A 20,979-nucleotide genomic window follows, 5' to 3' on the forward strand; every position below is an offset into this window, starting at 1 on the left:
TAAAGTGGCACCATTTAAAACGTCTGGTATGAAGCCTAGAATATAGCAAATAAAGAAACTGAAAAATTTTCTTCCTTTACATACTCAAAGTGTAAATGTGCTGAGGGTGGGGGGGAGCTGGGAGTTTTGCTTTAGAAGTGTGCTGGAAGATGGCTTTTCTTGCCCCTGCATGTCTGTAAACATGCATCATAGCCACATTGGCATCTTTACCCATTCATTTCATTGATATTAGAAACCAACAAGGCAAGATGGAGTCTTCTTTTAATAAGTGGAGCACACTGGTGGTGACCTCAGTCAAAATCTAGGATTTAGAAATGCAGGGATGAAGATGATTTGCTCTTTGCTTCCATATTGTGGAGGACTAATGGAAACAATTATGAACTTATTTTTAAGGAAATGTCTTGGTTTATTAAAACTTAATTTATACGTATGCCAAACATGCCACTGCTTCTGTGAAACCAAGAGTAGGTCTTCTTCTGACTTGTTTTGGAATAATGTCCTTATTCCTGTTTGGCACATACAACAGTAAAGGAGTAGAGAAGTCTGCTTCCTGTTTTCAGTGTTGAATAGAAAAATCTGCTGTAATTATATGTTTAATAGTTGTATATAAAAACCTGCTTGCCTATATGCATAGGTGAAATACCTGTTTGTTTTCTTTTACAGAAAAGAGTCAAAGATGTTATATCTCCAATTGTATTTGAAGCTGCATACAGCCTTGGGGAACATGTAATAGAAAGAGGAAAAGAGGACAAGGATCTGCCTGCTCTCAAGCCCATTCTCCGCTGGAAGAAAGGACAAAAGATAGCACAAAGGAACCAGGTTAGATTTGGATTGTGTTATTTCCCTAGAAGGCCTGTGGCTAAACTAACGGCAGAAGTGGACATAAAAGGGGATTACCAAGCTCTGGGTTGTTTGCACACAGTAGTCTTTTTGTACAATCCTTACTGTGGGTGACATCAGTGTTTCACCATGATATAGTAAAGACTTGTGCTGACAAAGTTGGACAGTGCAAGGTGAGGTCACTTTCTTGTTTCAGGGTCTTTGTGCTGAGAAGATGGAGGGTGGTAAGGTGCTGGCACAGGGTGCCCAGTGAAGCTGTGGCTGCCCCATCCCAGTGTTCAGTGTTCAAGACCAGGTTGGACAGAGCTTTGAGCAACCTGCTCCAGTGGAAGGTGTCCCTGCCCGTGGCAGGGGATTGGAACTGGATGAGCTTTAAGGCCCCTTCCAACCCAATCCATTCTATGAATAAGCGAAAGAGGGAGAAAGGTCCTGCTCCTTCTGGTTCTTCTCTTTCTGTAGGAGGTTCTTGTGAAAGGCTTGGCCCTGGCCTTCTATCCAGGTTGAGCCTTCATTAGTGCTGGAGGGACAGGGCTGGCTCCAGAAGGGGATGTGGGAATTTGCCCCCTTGTGTGAAGTGGGAACAGAGGACAGAATAAAGGAAAACTTGCCTGGCCCAACTGCCCTCTTTTCTTGAGGGTTCCTCATGTGCAGCCTTGTGGCAGGGGAAACCCACTCCTGCAGTTAATGCCCTGCTAAAATAGTATGGGGTTGTTTTGGAAAAAGTAAAGTGTAGGTGCATCCATGTACTTCTTAGGATCCCGTTTTGCTCCACTGCACTGCAGAAAACCCTTTTGTCTTTAATTTTGGTGAGAGCATGAGAACTCCCTTAATGCTGAAACACTTCTCATTTAGAGAGTAAAGATTTGTTTTGTTTGTTTTCTTCTTTCTTCCAAATTGTTCCTGAAGGAATTGAAGTGAATGTTATTATCCTGCCTGTCTTGGTTGTCTGTCTTGACCTCACTAGTATCTTTGGGAAATGCTGGCCAATTTTGGCAGGTTTTGACAGGAGTGATCAAGACAGTGCTTCTGAAGGTATTAAACACCTTCAGGGTTCATGAAGCAGGTGAGGAGAGAGACCCTGTTAGTGACCTTTCTAAGGACTCCACTTCAAGCACAGTCCTTGCAGCTGCAGGACAATTCAACCTCCCACAGTGCCAGCACTGGAGCATCCAGCTGTGAAGCTTGAGGCTCCACAGGGAAATCGGATTTCTGTGGCTTGCAAAACTTCTTGTGTGTCAGAATTTCAGGGTAATTTGGGGGTGGAAGAGACCTTTGGAGATCCAGTTCCTTGCTTGAAGTGGAGACAATTTACAAGTTAGATCGTGTTGCTCAGGGTTGCATCCAGTCAAGTTTATTTTCCAAAGCATGCTTACAGTTATGAGCTGGCATTGCTTGTGAATAGGAAACTTAAAAAACCCTGTGAAAAGACTGTCTGGAGTCTGAGGCTTTTAGCAGTGAATTGTTAGATCTGGTTTTTAACCCTGGGAAGTTCATGTCTATTAAGTAATGGTTGCATAATTGTCTGTAACATTACTTTCTGATCCTGCTCACAAGGATATGTTGCTGCATTGAAATTGCAGGCTCCTGAATACTATTAAAAGAAAAAAAGTAACTAAAATGCTTAAAAGAGATTTGCTTTGTCATATTACCCAAGTGTTTTGAACTGTGTTTGGCTATAATCCTTGTACTTAAAGACATGAGTATTTATTCAAGTATGGTTTATTTTTATAAATGTATGAATGAAAGATGCATCTGAGAAATACTTAATTTTACAAAGAGGGATTGTGTGGCTGTTAACATATCTGAATGTTGTATTGTTGCGACGATATGATGGGAATTTGGAGAGAACTTTGGAACTTAGGCAATGCGCTGAAAACCAAAGTGTTACATGAGCAAAACTGCTTGGATGCTTTACCACTGGGTTTAAACTCAAAGGTCTCATCTTGCCCTGCAGGCATAGTCTTGGATCAGTATTTAAATACCAAAATGCTGACATTATAGAGTAGAAACAAAAATACAGTGGGAATTTCCCTGACTTGATTTCTTGTGTATTGGGATGAGAGGGAGCGAGTTTAACAATCCCTTTCCATTTGCTTTCCAGATGTTGTTCACTTAGCTTAGTCAGAAACAGATTTTTACATGGGGTATGCCTGCAAGTGTGCTTGCACCTAAGGCAGTGGGAAGAGATCTAGAGCTAGTGTGGCAGTCATGCTGACAAAGCCCTGATGGAGTAGCCCTAGGGCATGGTGGCAGGGTCCTCAAAGACCATTTTCATGGGAGAATCAGGGCATAGTGGTTTTGGTTGACAAGAAACTTAACATGAGCCGGCAGTGTGAGCTCACAGCCCAGAAACCAACCGTGTCCGGGGCTGCATCAAAAGGAGCATGACCAGCAGGTCGAAGGAGGTGATCCTGCCCCTCTACTCTACTCTCATGAGACCTCAGTTGGAGTATTGTGTACAGTTCTGGTGTCCTCAACATAAGAAGGACATGGAGCTGTTGGAGCGAGTCCAGAGGAGGCCATGAGCATGATCAGGGGTTGGAGCACCTCCTGTATGAAGACAGGCTGAGAGAGTTGGGGCTGATCAGCCTGGAGAAGAGAAGCTGTGTGGAGACCTCATAGCAGCCTTCCAGTATCTGAAAGGGGCCTACAAGGATGCTGGAGAGGGACTCTTTATCAGGGACTGTAGTGATAGGACAAGGGGGAATGGGTTTAAACTTAAACAAGGGAAGTTCAGGTTAGATATAAGGAAGAAGTTCTTTACAGTGAAGGCGGTGAGGCACTGGAATGGGTTGCCCGGAGAAGTGGTGAATGCTCCATCCTTGGCAGTGTCCGAGGCCAGGCTGGACAGAGCCTTGGGTGACATGGTCTAGTGTGACCATGGCAGGGAGTTGGAACTAGATGATCTTCAGGTCCTTTACAACCCTAACTATTCTGTGAATCTTTCAGGATTCGTCTTGTCTCACAAGATGAAATTGTTTTAAAAGGCCAAGAGGAAAAGTAGGAAGCAAAGTTTATATAGTAAAGGATTTACATTTTTGAAGAATCTGAGGATTACAGAGGGACCTTACATTTTGGAAGTCCACGACAGATTTAGTGGGCTCTTTTTTTCAGAAGATATAGCATGGGTGAGGGCAGTATTAAATAGAATAAAAGCGTAGTGTTAGTGCTAGTGCTCAAGTCTTTAAATATAGCTAGTTGTGTGGTTTTCCAAAGCCCTAAATCCTATTGATCCAGTCAGAAAGTGGTGTTTTGAAATCAGAAATGTTGCATCTGTTGCTTCGAGGCAGCATTAAAATACTGTTAAGAGGCTTCTAAAAAGTTCAGGTGGCTGGTTTTTGTGAAGGAATGGGGGGGAATAAGCTGGAAATAGAGAATAGCTGAAGAAATGGGAGGGAGCTCTGACTGGGCAGAAAAGGGGAAAAATTCTGTCTTTCAAGATCCTACTGCAAGTCTGCTAGACCCACTTGAAAAGCCACACATCTTGCAAACATGTGGGTTTTAAAGTCACCTAGATGTGATTTTATTTAAACTAAAGTGATGTTAAAGCTGAAGTGATCACTTTCCCCTGTGATTTCAGTTTGTTTTTCATGAACCAGATGTTCCCTGCATGCTCATGTGACTTCCCAACAGGAGTGTGCAGCCTGATGGCTCACACACAAGGAGGTAGGAAAGCCATGAAGAGGCCTCTTGATGTGAGAATTGATGATTATATTGAGTATATAATGTTCTTCATAGTGCTTTACCCTAGTGCATTAAAGAGGCAGCTTGGAAATAGTGTTCGTGGACACCCACCACCAAAAGTGACAGCTCCCTAATGACATAATCACAGAAAAGGATTTTGTTGGATATTCATCCTGTAAATCAGTATTGCATTGTATGTGAGAGAACAGTCTGGTCACTTGGACTACAGTAGTAAAAGGCGTGTGTGGATGTGGGATGTCATTCAAAATGCTTTTATTTATTGGTCACCTTTGTTTTAAAAGAATGCAGCTTTTACTGTAAGGCAGTGCAAAAATGCTTGTATTTAAGAATAAATCAGACCAAAACCAAACCTTGACTGTTCAGTGAAGGAGCCTGCTTCTATTCCTAAATGAACTGTGCTTGAAACTGTCAAAATATGAGAAACAATTTGAACATCTGATTGCTTTGAAGAAAAAGATCTTAACTGAAATTTCCTAATGAAAAAGCATGCAATTTTGGGACTTCATCTGTTGGCCTTTTTTTGCAGGCAAAGAGGCTCTAGTACTTCAGAATGAAGTAATAATGTAATTAAACTGGCCCGTGGGACTATTTGGTGCAGGATACAGTAACATATAATTTCTCATAGACTTAATTATTTTCTTGGTTCTTTTATGTGCTTACAAGAAACGATGGTTGCTATAGCTTGGTGTAGTTTTTTGTGGTAGCACAAGCAAATACTTAAGGGTTATGTGTATGTGTCTATTGATGGATGCCTCAGAAACTTGTACAATTGTTGGGTGGAGGCTGGTTGTGTGGAGAAGATTACAGCTTTCCAGGTTGTAAGTGGTTAGCCAGCTCAGTTTTGCTCAAACAGAAAATCTCTGGTGGGTTGAGATTGGGTGGGGGGAAAAAAAGATTCTACTTTTTGAGTGCATATTACAAACTGTAAAGCTTCCCACCCTGAGGGTGACTTTCCATTAGTTCTCTGTTGCCTCCCAAATCCAGTTGCTACCTCCATCCACTGGAAAAAACTAGTAAGATTTCTTACTTCAGGGACATTAATGTATATTTAGAACTTGGTTTGGCTTAGTTCGTTGTGAGTGGTTTGTACTATAACATTTATTTTTGTATACACACTGTATAAATACATATCAACCAAGAAGGAGAGGGATCTCCTGCCAAATACAGTGGGGATTTGTTCCTAGTAGTATCGAGTAATGTATCTCAGAGTTTGAAATGTGGTATGCTAGAATTCTGCCTATTCTAAATACTGTAATAAAATAATCTGCTGTTATGTGGAAGGAGGCACCATTTTGTTATAGGAAAATATTCTCAGTAGATTTAATTGCGTCAGTGTCTTCAGGACTTTGTGAATGGTCTGCCATCAAACTGGTTGTGAGTTTTAAGAAGAGACAGAATGTGTTTAGGACATTCTGTTCCCAGCTGTGCCACTGACTTGGGTACAGTGCTGCACCTCTGAGTGGCTGAAGCTGCACATCTCTGAGATAAACGTCACCTTTTTAAAGCAGAGGGTTATTTCTTGGAAATAACTTGTGCCTGAAAAGTTGGTTAAGCGTTTGCACATAAATTTAGTTTAGTTGGCAGGTATGAGAAAGTATAGGAGGATTTTTATGGAGCAGAATTATGAACATCTTTAGTGATTTTAAGTTTGCTGCACAAATAATGCCATTCTCTATCTCAAAACAAGCACACACACACACGATCTCATCATACTGAGAATAAAGCAATTAGAAGATCTTGGCAGGCTGAAGTGTAGTGTCCATACACACAGCATGGTCCACGTTTGTCAGTGGTGCCTTCTCCTGAATAGAGATCCCTGTGTGCCTGCTTGAGTCAGGTCACATCTCTGGCAGCGAACTGAGCTGTGCCCAGGGCATTTCTAGGCATTGGAGTGACATGTTTACCCTGGTAAACTGCTGGAATGGCTCTTGGCACCATTCTAGCCTGTGCCAACTACTCCAAAATATTCCCAAGCATGAGTCAGGAGTTAGGATTCTCCTGTCTTGAGGGCCACAGCAGTTTAATTTACTGATACACTGAAGCCTCGGTGCCTATTTGTCAGTAGCTGGATAGGTGTAAAATTTGAAGATTAAGTGGCTTATACCCAGGCACATAGGAAGTCTTTGGGACTGCAGGAGTCAGCCTAATGGCTGTTTTCCTCATGAAACATCTTGTCACTAAATTATTTCCTACTTGGGCAGGGCAAGCTCCCAAATGGATTCTTGCAGAGATCCACTGTGTGCCACCCTTCCTGCTTAATTTCCATTATTTTCCCTTTGGTTGGAGTTGGATTGCTGAAAGTGATGATTTGTGCTCCTCCCTCTTCCATCCCTTTGGTGGTGTCTGTCTTTTGCTCTAGACAAGTTTGGTCAGAGTCGGTGCTGTACTGGCAGGGCCTGGGTGCAGTTTGTGCCAGGAAATCTGGAAAGGACCCACCCAGAGCATGTACATTGCTTGTACAATTGAATGGAAATCAGTGTGTCTAATGGTGTGCATGTTTCTGCAGGCTTGTTCTTAAGCAATGACAGGCTTGACCAGTAATTGTCCAACTTATTCATTTTCCTGTTTAACAGTAGAGGAAAACCAACTTAACTGAGTATGTGCAAGACATGGTTTAATCCCTAGGTTTAATCCTATGGGCTTCCTAAAGAACAATAACCAATATTATATGATAATGTACACACACACAGATATATAGGCCTTCATTTCTTGGCATATGTGCTAAGGGAGAGCCAGACTATAGGGTGATCCTGTCTTAGGGTGGTAGGGTCGTGGTTTAGCCCCAGCTGTCAACTAAGCCACATACAGCCGCTCACCTCCCCCACATTGGCATGGGGGAAGGAATTGGAAGGGTAAAAGTGAGAAAACTCATGAGTTGAGATAAAGACAGTTTAAAAGCAAAGCAAAAGCCGCACACACCAGCAAAGCAAAACAAGGAATTGATTCACCGCTTCCCATGGTCAGGCAGGTGCTCAGCCATCTCCAGGAGAGCGGGGCTCTGTCCCGCGTACTGGTTATGCGGGAAGGCAAACATCTTCACTCCGAATGTCCCCCTCTTCCTTCTTCTTTGACTTTTTATTGCCAAGAATGATGTCATTTGGTGTGGGATACCCCTTTGGTCAGTTTGGGTCAGCTGGCCCAGCTGTGTCCCCTCCCAACTCCTTGTGCACCCCCAGCCTGCTCACTGGTGGGGTGGTGTGAGAAGCAGAAAAGGCCTTGGCTCTGTGTAAGCGCTGCTCAGCAATAACGAAAACATCCCTGTATTATCAACTAATCCAAAACATTGCCCCATACCAGCTACTATAAAGAAAATCAACTCTATCCTGGGCAAACCCAGCATATTTAGTTTACAGCTTCTTCAAATAAATAGGTAAAGAAAAAAAGAGATGATCATGTAAGCATTTGCAATCTGAACCCTAACTTAAAATCCTACTGGGTAGTTTCTGCAGTTCAGTGTAACAGCATGCATTTAATTTCCAGACTACTTTGTGGATGGAGAATTGTAATTGTAAGAAAGGGGGAGTTCCTGCTTACGTGTGGAGCTATAAAAGAAAATGCTAATAGTCTTAGAAAGCTACAGAGACAAGAGACAGTCTCCAGGAAGCCAGGGTCCATTAGCTCTGTTCATATCTTTTCAGCAGTTATATGAGGGATCAGTAGAGCTTAATTGAAATACCTAACATCTTGAGAGGAGATAATATGATAGTATTAGTTCATTCAGCTCAGAGTACCTCAGTGCTACAAAATCCCTGGCAATTGAGAGTAGTATTCATACATACAAAACCACGGAGGTGCAGGTGGATTATAGGAGAGATCTTTCACATATCCTTGGGGGTCTAAATGAGCTAAAAGTAGACATAAATGGCATATCTGATGATTTGAAGACTTCTTTTTGCATTTCCAGATGACGAAACAGCTGCCACATCTGTTTTTCATTTGTCATTGTTATTATTGCCTTTATATTTTTAATTACACAATTGTGTGCTGAGTAACAAAGGTTTGGACTCTTGCTTTAAAATGTTTAAGTGTGAAAGCGTCCTGAGTGAGAAAGATTCATCTTACACAGTTCCACTTTTAGTAGTAGAAATAAGGAGGTTTAGAGTAGAAAAGGTTCTCAAATGTCATTAAAGAACCCTCCTGAGATACGATATAATTGAATTCTTCTGTAGTCATCCCAATTAAATGGAAGGCCATTTAAGACAAGACAGGAAAATATATTGAGAGATGTGCTGCAGAAATCCATCCTATAATGGTATGGGGAGATGGGACAATTAACCCGATAGGTCTTTCTCGTCTATTGTTCTATGAATTTATAAGGTCTGAAGTCTTGTGCAATGAGAACACTATTTGGATGATCTGAACTGTGAATGATTTAAAAAAGAAAAAGTTTTCTCAGCCTGAAAAATGAGTGAGTCAGACTAGAAATCGAATAGAGCTCTGAAAGGCTGGGGGCATGCTTCTATTGCCACCAATTGTAATTCTTCACCCCAGGAGAATATGAAGACAAAAGATTACGTTCTTAAGTCCACTCACTGCTGTGAGGAATAACTAATACATATGTTTATTAATTCATGCTTGCCTTCAATAGCTAACAGGTTTCATGCCTGATCTTTTCTAAACAGCTGATTTCATTTGGGAGTTCCTGTTCCTCTTGTATTTGAGTGTCTTCTTTTTAGCTTGGTGCTCTGGCCCAGTTTTTAACGCTTACTGAAAGCAGGATGCAGATGGAATAGGGGAGGAATGATTGCATTTGGCCTTAGGTGGCTTGGCAAATGGCAAGGTGCTAGTCATGAGCCATAGGTCCAGAGTCTTCCACTCAATAAAGTGGATTAATTCCCCTGTAGCCTTCCCCAGCTGGAAAAGTTCAATTTAAATGGTTGCATCCTTACTAGTGTACTAAAATAATTATTACTGGGCAGTTTGTTTTCTTACACTAATGCACTATAAATGAGCATCTCTTTTCTTTCCATGAAGACATGCTCTGATGGAGTCTACATGGAGCTGAGGGAGCTTGCAAGCTAACCTTGGTCCCCTGCACCAGGCAGTACCAGCACAGTTCTTTGGTTTCATAGTAGGATTCTGTTGAATTTTTATCACTCCCCTGGTATTCCTGCCTTTGTCATCTGTTTGCTCCGCAGCTCAGTAGGGGTATTGTGGAAATCGTGTGTTCTTCTCATAGCCAGCACATCTGATGAAATCCTGTAAAGTTTTCCATAATTTGCTTTTCTAGTGGGAATTTTAATCAGCCATTTCGCACTTGGCTCAGCAGGATATATGAATGGACTGTTTCTATGAGTAGTATGGTGAAGCATAGGATTTCTGGGGAGAGTCAATCACTACTTCTTTTTCTGTGGCCAATAGATAGGTAGGTAATAGCTTTATTTTGCAGGCAACTTGAAAATTTAAAGACAAAGTAAATAAATGTCTAGGATCAGGCTCCTGTATCTATATTTAGGCTAAGCGATTCGTAAAGCTATAAACCAGGAAATAATTCCTAGAAAAGGCAGTGAGATTTGCTTACAGCTCAGCACTTTTAAAAATTGGATCCCGTATCCTGGTTCCTAAGTAAGGACCCAGGAACTCAGCTTCACCAGATAAAATAGTAATATAGCCATTTAGCATCAAAATCTGAAAAGTAAAGAATTATTAGACTAACAAGCCCCCTTATCCTGCATTCTTTAACTAGAATAGGTTCTGTGTTACTAGCACGATCTAATTGCCAAGGCATCCCTGCACATACCATAGGGTATGGTGACAATTTACAGGAAATCAGTGTAGAAATTGAAATACTATATTCTTAACCCAGGTTCTTTTGCATAACCTGAGTTATCCTCGTTGAAGTACATGACACAGTTTATGAAGTGAAAGAAACTTTTATAGACTGGTGTGTGAGGAAGTAGTTAAAGGCCTGATGCAGAGTGAATCACAGAATGGTTGGGTGGGAAGGGACTTCTTTTTTTCTCTTTTTTTTCTTTGTTTGTTGGATGATTTCCACTATTTTCTGCATTTTCTCTCTTTCCTCTTCTCTTTCCTACTCCCAGAAACTGTATATAGCCATTGAAAGAAAGGGAAGCAATTTAGCAAGATAGGTTTGAAATCCCAGATCACCTTCCTCTGAGCAGAGAGCTTTGACCATTAGGCAGAAGCCAGGCTCCTTCTTGCTTGTTTTACCTCCTACCAGCATTCCTTAGCAGTCCTCCATCAGCAAGAAGGAACAGGAGAATGTCTTCGCACCTGATACTCAGCAGCTTTGTGCTTAGGATGCCTTAGGATGCAGGAACTAAGGATTCATCCTCCTACTACTTCCTGAGGCACGGGACTCTACATTTCCCCCTGGCTTTTGCCACAGAATGTGGAATTTAATCCACTATCTCTCTTCAAGAGGCAAAGTGGCCACAAAGGTACTTGCTTTGAGGCCCAGATCTAGACATATCCCCTTCCTTATCAGCTGGCTCTATGTCTGTCCTTACTGTATATTCAATTGTGAACAGATGTGTATATTCACTCATTATAGTGAGTATATCTTAATGTAGGCTTTTTGACTTACCCTCTGGAGGACATAGGCAAAATCCATCTCCACTAACCCTTCAGGATGTATCTGCTACGTTCCTTGACCTCCCAGAGACATCAGAGGCATTTTTAGCCAGAAGAGTTGCCACACAGAATTTGAGATAACCGTGTTTGCCCAGGAAGTTTGGTGACCTGGTAGGAACTGCTATAGAGCAATTCCCTATAGCTGCTGGGTTCTGTGCAGCAGGGGAGAGTGCAGTGAGAAGCTGTGGACCCTGGAAAAGCTGGATTTGCTCTATGCTTTGCTGTAGATCTGATGTTTGCACTTTAGATTAGCTTTGTGTTTGTGCAGTAAAGATGTGTCCTAGAAATACTGAGGTTATCCTGTCCCTGCTACTGAGCACACAAATGCCTATTTCTCTCCTTGAAACGCCAGAAAAAAGTGTTGTTGCCTTGAGATAAGAGATGCAGCTGTGTTTCTCATTCAGGGCAATTTTTGTCACCCTCATCCCCACAAAATTTTTCTTGTATGTATTTCTTATGTAAAGAAGCTTCCTAATTGTCTCTGATACACATCTTCAAAGCTGTGAGGTATTTGGTAACATATAAGTGAAATCCTGGAATCTAGTAAGAATTGATTGACTTCAGTAAAACCACTGCTTATAATTGCCCGTTTTCACTTTGGGTAAGTTGCTCCTCTTCACTTTAGATAACAGTAACTGCAAAACTATGAAGTGTTTGCACAGTGCAATGAATTTATTTTGCCCTACTTCCCTTTTACCAGTTCTGGATAATACATACAGCCCATTGGTTACCTCATTCAACACTTTTAATACATAAAGATCTCTCTAAATCCCTAAAGCTGGTATTGTAAAGCTGAAACCACTTTAAAGATTGCTTAGAGTTAAAATTAGTGATTATACTGCAGCCTGTGCCTGTGGGCCTGTGCATATCCCAGGAATGGACTTCAGCATTAACAACATGCAGTGTTGGGTTAGGTAGAGTTTCTGGCCAGAGAAATCACAGCCCCCAAGTAGACCAAGTAAGGGCAGAGTAACAGAATATATAAGCAGAGTTCATAAATGTTATGATGACTTAAAGTCTGTTTACTTCTTAATTCTTTAGGAGGGATTTGAACAGGCAGGAATTATTCAACTGGAAAGGCAGAAGAAACAACAGGCTGGGGAAGAGGAGGCTCAAGACAGCAGAGAATAAATTGGAGGGAGACTGACTGTAAGAAGCTACAGGGTTGAGGCTGTGGCAGACAAAGGAAGGTGGAGTAGAGTCATGGCAACATCTATCTGGACCATGGGAACAGTGGAAAATGGCAAAATAATGCATAGATGTCACTAGTCTATGATGGAAGTGGGATGTGAACCAGCTGTGGCTGCATTGGTGGCTCCTGCAGCTGGCTGGACTGGGAATCCTTTTTCCCTCCCAGACCTGAATGCGTTTGGGTTCAAAATCCTCCACAGACACAAAGGGTTCTTTCCTACACAGTTATGGATCTGGTGTATCCATAATGCCAGATTAATTAATTAATAATTAATTAAGAAATTAGTTATTTCCTAATCCTTATTTCTTTCTTCCATCCCAGTGCTGTGTAGAAACTTGGGTTTCTATGACATATTGAAATACTCCCAAAGTGTTTCAAAGTAGCTTGCTGCCTAGTGCATGATGTGTTGGAAGTGATACATCCTCAGTTTTAGAAAATGAGATATTTAGTAATTCTTTCTGAAGACCTGCAACTATAGATTTAGTAACAAAATTCCAGCATTATTAGGTAGTTACTTAAATGTACTTACAGTGCTTTATTCTTTGAAACGTGCAGGTCATCTCTTTGATCGCTCTGTTCATTTTGCCGAGATTTTGGCAATGCAAATAGGGAAACTGTCAGGCAAGAATATTTTTACAGTTTATTTTTCTTTCTTCTCTGAAGGTCAAACAGTATTTCCTATATATAGCTACTACGGTGGTTGAGGATTAATTCTGAGGGCTTTCGAGACAATACGTCTGAAACATGCCATGTTTTGAGAGCGATACCTCATGCTGGTTCCTGTCTCAGGGCTATTCTTGTCCTTTGGTGTGGTAGTCTTTATTAGGGAGTAAGGATAAGTTGAGCCCTTGTGTTTAAATCCTCAACAATTTCCGCTTCTGAAATTCTGAGCCAGCAAAAGGTGGGATCATGAAAGGGCAAAGTAAATTAGCCCCAAATGGCAACCTCTCATCTTTCTTGTTGAAAGTCAGTACAACCTACAGCATATTTTGATATCTGCTAGTCCAACACCAATTAACTTCATAAGAGTCCACTCCTTTTTGGAGAGTTCGAACGGTATAGAAAAAGGTGAGCAATCTGCCTCCTTAGCCCAGAATCTTTCTGAAGAGGCAAGGACTAGGAATCTCTATGGCCTCTGGGCTTGGGCTTAAGATTCAAAGTGTTTCTCCAGTCCCGATATGGCTGGGCAGAGCTCTTAAGAAATGTATTAACTCTGTATCTTTTTTTCTTCTTTCCCTCCCCCCACCCCCGAGTCTCTCCAACCCTACTGACCGTTATGTGTGTCCTGCACAGTTTCACTCTGTATTTGGAATTATGACAGATATATATTTACTTTGGTAATAGAAGTAATGAAACCAAGCCCAGAGAAAGGAATATTCATAGTAATGGAAGAGATGAGTGGATTGTCAGGTTTCCTAGCTGAACAGTGTTGGCATTTGTTGGGTATTTGTTCTTTGACTGTTTGGTAAGCTGAAGAGCATTACAGCTCTGAAAGAATGAATGTTCCAGCCTGAAAATTCTAGTCATATGTTCAGAAAGGTATTGATCTCTGTTCTCATGAGCAGGAGAAAGAAACCATGACAGCATGGTTGTCAGCATTGGGGTTTCTTGGACTTCAGGAACATGTTCCTGTCCTCTTCTTTGACTCACTGGTGGCTGCCTCGTTTAGCTATGACAAACATCAGTAGAGGTTTTTCATATAATGATAGACTTCTCATGTATTCCTTCTTTTTGCTGTTTAAATAGCATGCCCGTGTCCAGTGGTCAAGTCATCCTTTCACAGTTCCTAGCTTTATCAATCTGTTAAATTCCCTAAATGATAGTCTTTACCAGAGTTCTCAAGATTTACAGTGATTCTATTGTTTGACAGTACCACTGGTGCATAACATCTTTGTTATTTTCTGTTGCTCACAAGATGGCAGAAATGTTTCCTACCGCACAGAACTTCTTTCCTGTGAAGGTGGTGAGGCGCTGGCAGAGGTTGCCCAGAGAAGCTGTGGCTGCCCCATCCCTGGCAGTGTTCAAGGCCAGGTTGGACACAGGGGCTTGGAGCAACCTGCTCTAGTGGAAGGTGTCCCTGCCCGTGGCAGGGGGTTGGAACTGGATGAGCTTTAAGGTCCTTTCCAACTCAAACCAGCCTGTGGTTCTATATATAAAAAGAAAAAAAGTTGAATTCTTTATCTTTAATATGGGCTAGTGAATAAGTCTGGTGCATTATTTCCTTACTTGCAATTCTTAGGACTAAAAATAGTTTCATAAATAGCTTATTTTCTGTTTCATTTTCATGCACATGCATTGGGAAGACAAATGAGTGCCAGAAATGTTGTGTAAGCAGTAATTCTTGTCAGATGAGAAGTGGGAATGGATTGAGGAAAACCTCTGAGAAAGTGGTTCTGGTGAGACTTCTTGTTCAGTTAGAAGAGAATAAAAATGCTTCTGATAAAGATATGTCTGCCCTTGAATTTCCTGAACACTCACATCATATATTCCTGTATCACAGATTTTGGTGTGTTTTTTTTATTTCATGCAGACATGTTCCTTCTCTGAATTCTGATCATACTCTTTTCATGCTGTAATAGTTCTTTTCTCTTTTTACAGACTGTTTTCGAGAGGAACTGTCAATCTGATGACTGTGCTGCTGATTTGAAACTTCAGGGTAAATTATTGCTCTCTAGGTGAGTAGAACTTTGTTTTTTCTTTTCCTTTATTATGAGAGTATGCCATTCATTTTATGTAAGATGGCATTGAAAAATCAAAATACACACATTTTGTGTCTAGACTTGAAGGATGACAACAGTGATAACACCTTTAGTGCAGGAAGGTCTTGGGGAGGGGACTTTATCGGTCTCTACAAGTGCCTGAAAGGAGGATGGAGCCAGGAGGGGGCTGGTCTCTGCTCCCAAGGAATAAGGGATGGGACAAGAGGAAGCGGCCCCAAGGTGCACCAGGAGAGGTTTAGACTGGATACTAGGAACAATGTCTTCTCTGGAAGGGTGCTCAGGCATTGGAACAGGCTGCCCAGGGCAGTGGTGGAGTCACTGTTCCTGGAAGTATTCGCACACCGTGTAGACAAGTCCCTCAGTGACATGGGTTAGTGGTGGCCTTGGCAGTGCTGGGGAATGATTGGGCTTGATGATCTTAAAGGTCTTATCCAACCTTGTTGATTCTATGATTCTATGTATACAGAATCTGAACTCCTGTAGTGGTAGGATGTGTGCATATACAGGGCAAGACACCTTCATCTTCCCCATCACAATAGACAAAACTGGAGAAAAATAGCAGTATAGCAGAGAGTGGCAGGGGAAGTAAAGATGCATGCCCAAATTCAGTACCAATGTGGACCATGTAATTTTTCAAAGATGATAAAATACTAGTTTATGACGTGGTAGGAGTAAAACTGCCTGCAGAAATATCACATGGAAGATTAAAAAAAGCCAACCCTCAGAACATAGCAAATTATCTTTTTCTGTTTCTCAACTTGTAGTTTTGCTGACTGTCCTGAAATACTGCTCTCCTTTGTCAGATTCTTCTTGTTAGCAACTTGTGTGTGTGTGTCTGATTTCACTTTCTTCTCATCAAAACCTCATCAAATAGACCAGAGGTGAAGTTTGTTCTGTCCCTTGTGACTGGTGATCCTAGGAAAATGCCTATTGTTTTGCCAGGATGTAGTTATTCAGTTTCGGGATAAATGAGGCTAAAGGTGAACTTTACACATCACTTCTGTTTCCTTTTTTTCCCAGCATTTTTAGCACATTTTTAGAGACGGAAGTGCTGATGTGAGTTATTTAATTGTGTTCCAGAGGTTTTGCTGTTTGATGGAGATGCTTTCTGTGAAATGCTTTGCTCTCAGGTCAGGAAAGAGAAAGGAAGAGACTCCCCTGCTTTAGGGGAAAAAGAAAGATTAAAAGGAAGAAGTAATACTCAGGAGAGATATACACATTTTATACAAGCCTACAGCAATACTGTAACCGTACTTGGAGAAACAAAACTGAACCAGAGTCAAGTCTGAGAAGTTATGGACTTCTCCAGACACGACTGAAGTCCACAGGAATGTTTGGGGGGATTGGCGGGGAGCAGGGTCAAGTCTCAGGTTGCCGAGTCCAAGCTTTGACTGTGATTAGTCTGAATTCGTGACCTTTCACTCGATCTTTGTGGTGAGCAAAGTCTGTTGAGAGCTGGAGACGTGTCTGTGCAGACTAGGGAAGCCAGTGAGGGATTTGTCCTGCAGTTGAGGAATAATCAGTAACAAGCAAGGGACAAGTCCTAAAAACTTGTCAGGCAGTGTATAGTAGTCATAGCACTAAGAGCTGTGTTCATGATTGGAGCATTAGACTGTTTATTTTTATAGCTGTTATTTATGTGATCTTGGCTATTTAAAAGCCACAAGTGTCAAAGAAGCTTAGGATATTCAAATACAGTTTCTACCATTGGATAGCAAGATGTTGAAGAAGTGCTCTTACGTCTGCTTTATCCAGTGACACTCAGAAGTCCTGTTTGAAGTAAACAGGATGTCGTCACATCCATCAAGTCTGCACAGAATAGGTTTTCTTTAGCTAAAGAGCTGTGTAAGCTTCAGTTATTATAAACCAAAGCAGAATAGGTACCTAAGGAAAAGAGATATTATTTTTATACTGTTGTTATTTTTATTATCATAATTATTATTATCATTATTATTATCATTATTATTATTATTACTACAAAAACATGCCATGGATTCTGATTCTAGAGAAGCGTGTGTCTTGAAGAATATGGTAGTTTTTCCAGCCCCATGTATTTTGTGCTACAGAATCCTGTCAGCATTTTTCCACATTATTCCTGTTTATGCTATGTCTGTGAACAAAGTAACTTTTTTTCTTTTTTTTTTTTAGAAAGAGCAAAAAAAGTGACTCATTTATTACTATCTGCACTAACAATTGACTTAATTGTTTGCAAGGTTGTGGCAATACCTTTGTCTAAATAAATAATTACATCTGACTAAATTTGGTGGACTTATTGGAAAAAATGCAATTAATGGCACACAGATTGGACTGAAATAAACAGGATGTTTATGGGAATGCACCAGTAAGTGCTGTGTCAGATCTGCTGCAGCTCTTTGAAGATGTCACTGGACATGTGGATAGGGTGATCCAGTTCAGATTATCTACCTGGGCTTGCAGAAGACTTTTACTAAAATTTCTCACCAAAGGTTCACAAAGAAAGTAAGTTGCCCCGGTCTGAGAGAATGGTGCCTGAGCATTACTACATAATTAAAAGGTAGTCAACAGAGAAAAGGTGTAAGTACTTCATCTTCTTGGTGGAGAAAACTCCACAAGTGCTTCTGCTGAGGCCAGTGATTTTCAGCATATTCATAGTTGATCAGGGAAATAATCTGCAAGAGATTAATAGCAAGATGATAAAGTTTGCTAATCATACTAAACTATTCAGAGCAATGAAAAGAACAGGGAGGTATGTTTTCATGAAAAGTGTTATTAATCTGTTGATTTTACTGTTGGGGATGTTGGAAATGCTGAGAGTTAGAGAAATGGCAAATACGAATGCTGGAAACTGCAGAAATATGTCAGCAAAATAACACTTTGTGCTTGCCTTGTTCTTCCATAGACTTCTTGCTTTTAGACATGGTTGGATACAGGACTCTATGCTAGATGGACCAACTTGGTCTGGCTGTTCTTCCACACTTCTCATGAATTTGTAGCATGGTAGAGCCAAAAGCTGTGCAAAGAGCTATATAATGTAAGGTATAGTTTTGTTCATTGCCATATATAATATGCTTTCAAATGTGTGCTGGTTAGAGCATATACGTGCATAGAAAGTTAGTTTAGATTACGTTATCATCAAGAGAATTGCATGCTGAGGTCACTCTTATGAGCTCAGGAACTGCACAAACTACTCTGATAAAGAGTTCACCTGGAATGCATTTGAATCACTAGAATTAGTCAGTTAAACGATTGTACCCAGCTTTGAGGATGCCAAACGCACATACCAAATGACTTGCAGGAAAACCAACCAGTGCTGGCAAAAGCTAACCTGATCTGCTCTGATTTTGCTTTTCTTGGGATCTCCTTCTCTTCTGAAAACTTATGCATGTGCCCTCAAATTGTGAGCACTGCACTTTGATAAATAACAAATAGACAGCCCAGGATGTTAACGCGTGGTCTAGGTAACGACCTAATACATGGCAATTTGTCTAAAGTGCTTGAACCATGCAAATCTGCATGTGTAAGTTATAAACTTCACTGCTGTTCTGATCAGATATGATTAGGTTTACCTCATTATTTCCTGTTGTCGATGTGCTGCTGCATGTGAAGTTTCCACTGCATGTGGAAACAGTGCTGCTGGGCAAGCTGAAACCCTCCTTTGTCAAGCTGGAGAAGAGGGTAGAGTAGGACTGCTTTAAAGTGGATGATGATAAAAAACCTTAAAGTTCCAACTCTATCTGGAAGCTTTTGCAGAGGTTTGGGTGGGTGGTGGGTGGTGGTTCTTTGAATACATCTGTTATAGTGAAAGGTGTCCTTAGAGACTTTGGCTGAAGACCAGGGTAACAGAATCATAGAATAGTTTGTGTTGGAAGGGACCCTCAAAGGTCATCTAGTCCGACCCCCCTGCAATGAGCAGGGATATCTTCAACATGCTGTACTGAAGCAAAAAAAAAAAAAAAAAAAAAAAAAGAAAAAAGAGTTTGAATGCATTTATTCTGGAAAGAAAAAGGTTTGTTTTCAGTTAATAGATGAATCCCTTTAAGGTTCATCCATCTTCATTAACATCAGTTTGCATGTAAACCCATCCCAACTTCCTGAAGGTATTGTGGGGTGAAGGAGCCAAACTCTTCCTACTTGTGGCAGATAACAAGAGGAGTGGGAATCATGGGCTGTGGCTTGGCAGGTTCAGACCAGAGATCTGGAAAAACCTTGTTGCACAGGCAGTTCGTGCTGCCCAGGTATGAGGTGTGCAGAGACGGTGTGCTCTGCCATCCTGGGATTCAGGACTTGGCTACAGAAGTAAGTTCTCCACTGACCTCATCTGTTGCTGGCAGTTGTCCTAAGGAGGATGGGGATGGATTGTATGGCCTCTAGAAATCAATTCCAACCAATTTTTCTGCAGTTTTCTGACTTGCCTCAAGGTAAATCTTCCCTGTAACCTGAGCAAAATTGCCTCAACAAAAAACAGCTCTTTGCCAACATGGAAACACCTGCCTAAGATAGTTATGGGTGTCTTCAGTGCTGTGGCTGGAAACCTGCCTGCAAGACTCTTCACCTCTTGCAGATGCCACTTCCGCCAGCGAGAACATGCAGCATCATAAGAGGGGACAGTAATATCCAAGGCTGGACCTGGAAAAGCAAACTCTGGGGATTTACACAGCAGACATTATGAGATGGCATTTTGAAACAGTTACAGTAGTGGTGTGTGGTACTGTAGTTAGGCTAAAACTACAGATGGCAACTTAAGAGTAAGGAAGAAGGAGCCATAGAGTGTGCTGAGGGCTTGGTGAAGGCGGTGTTGGGAGAAACTGAAGGAGCAGAAGGGAGGCGTTTCATCTTTCCAGTCATGACTGTTTTCAAATCAATTTTTCTTAGAGAATAAACATTGGAGGTTTTGGCAGCACAGAGACTACTCATCGCCTCCCCTTTGAAGAGTCTCCAGCGTTAAATCTTGCAGCTGTCACAGGAGATGGCAAAATCTGGCCCTATCCATGCAGTGATGTTGAGTGGGGAGTGGGGAGATGTCTTAAGAAAGACACTTAGAAGTATTTTAGTGTAAAGAACATATTTATGTATTGCATACGGGTAAGTTTAATGACACAACCTGAAGCCATAAGAGAAATAGGAATAGAATATTTTGCAATAAACTTTATTATTATGGCCATAGCTTTGGGACAGCAATAGGAAACGAGTTTTCCTTTCCATCAACCCAGTACTGAAAAGCAAAACACAATTAAAGGGCATTCTGTTAGCTATTATTTTTAAATAATGTTTGATATTAAAAATATATTTATTACATAGCATGCTTGACTTCAATGCCTCACTCTGTTTTCTCAGCACAGCAAATGTTTTTTCCATCAGGTTTCTGTAGCAAATAGTACATTTTTATTGAGCGTCCCCATAGCTACTTGTTTCGAGGCTGAACTACATCTGTTTCCTCAAGATGTGCTGGGGGAAACTCTGAAGTAGGTGTTCTGTAGAAGGTTAGACCTCCCTAGCCTTTAAAATCTGCTAATCCAGTCCTCTCCTACTTTACGTGGGAGAAAAGGACTCTGGTCTTTTAGGAACCTGAAAGTGCTGAGGGAGCAGGGGTGACAGAAATACACATCTTGCCTGACATACTGATGCAGTTTCAGGTCCTTAGCTGATGCCTGTCCATCTGATTGGCGGTCTGCAAAGGCAGTGGTAGTTATCAAGTCCTATTTAGGCTGTAACGGGAACCAAGTGAAAACCGTGAAGAAGACATTTGAGTAACAGTGAAGGTGTCTGACCAAACAGACTTTCTTCAGCTGTAATAAACAAACCAGCTAAAAAGACCAGAGCAAAATGGGTGGTGGCTTCCCTGCGAGATGCAGCTAGGAAGGAAATCCTGTATAGCTGTGTAAATATACTGACAGCCTGTGTGTCGCAATGAATAGAGCAGCTTTACTGAAAACAAACAGTGCAAGAAGA

At 41.3% G+C, this 20,979-nt stretch overlaps 1 protein-coding gene across 2 annotated transcripts in view; it reads left to right on the forward strand.

The window, feature by feature from the left end:
* The window catches only part of ITGA9 (integrin subunit alpha 9), a 218,425-nt gene that overhangs the window by 111,458 nt on the left and 85,988 nt on the right, over nt 1-20,979 (forward strand). For both annotated transcript variants that reach the window (XM_030498820.1, XM_030498830.1), the window contains exons 16-17: nt 664-819; nt 14,930-15,006. In XM_030498820.1, coding sequence (XP_030354680.1) covers nt 664-819; nt 14,930-15,006 — 233 coding nt within the window. The remainder of the gene's footprint in view (nt 1-663; nt 820-14,929; nt 15,007-20,979) is intronic.

This window comes from Strigops habroptila, chromosome 1, assembly GCF_004027225.2.
Source record: "Strigops habroptila isolate Jane chromosome 1, bStrHab1.2.pri, whole genome shotgun sequence".
NCBI lineage: Eukaryota > Metazoa > Chordata > Aves > Psittaciformes > Psittacidae > Strigops > Strigops habroptila.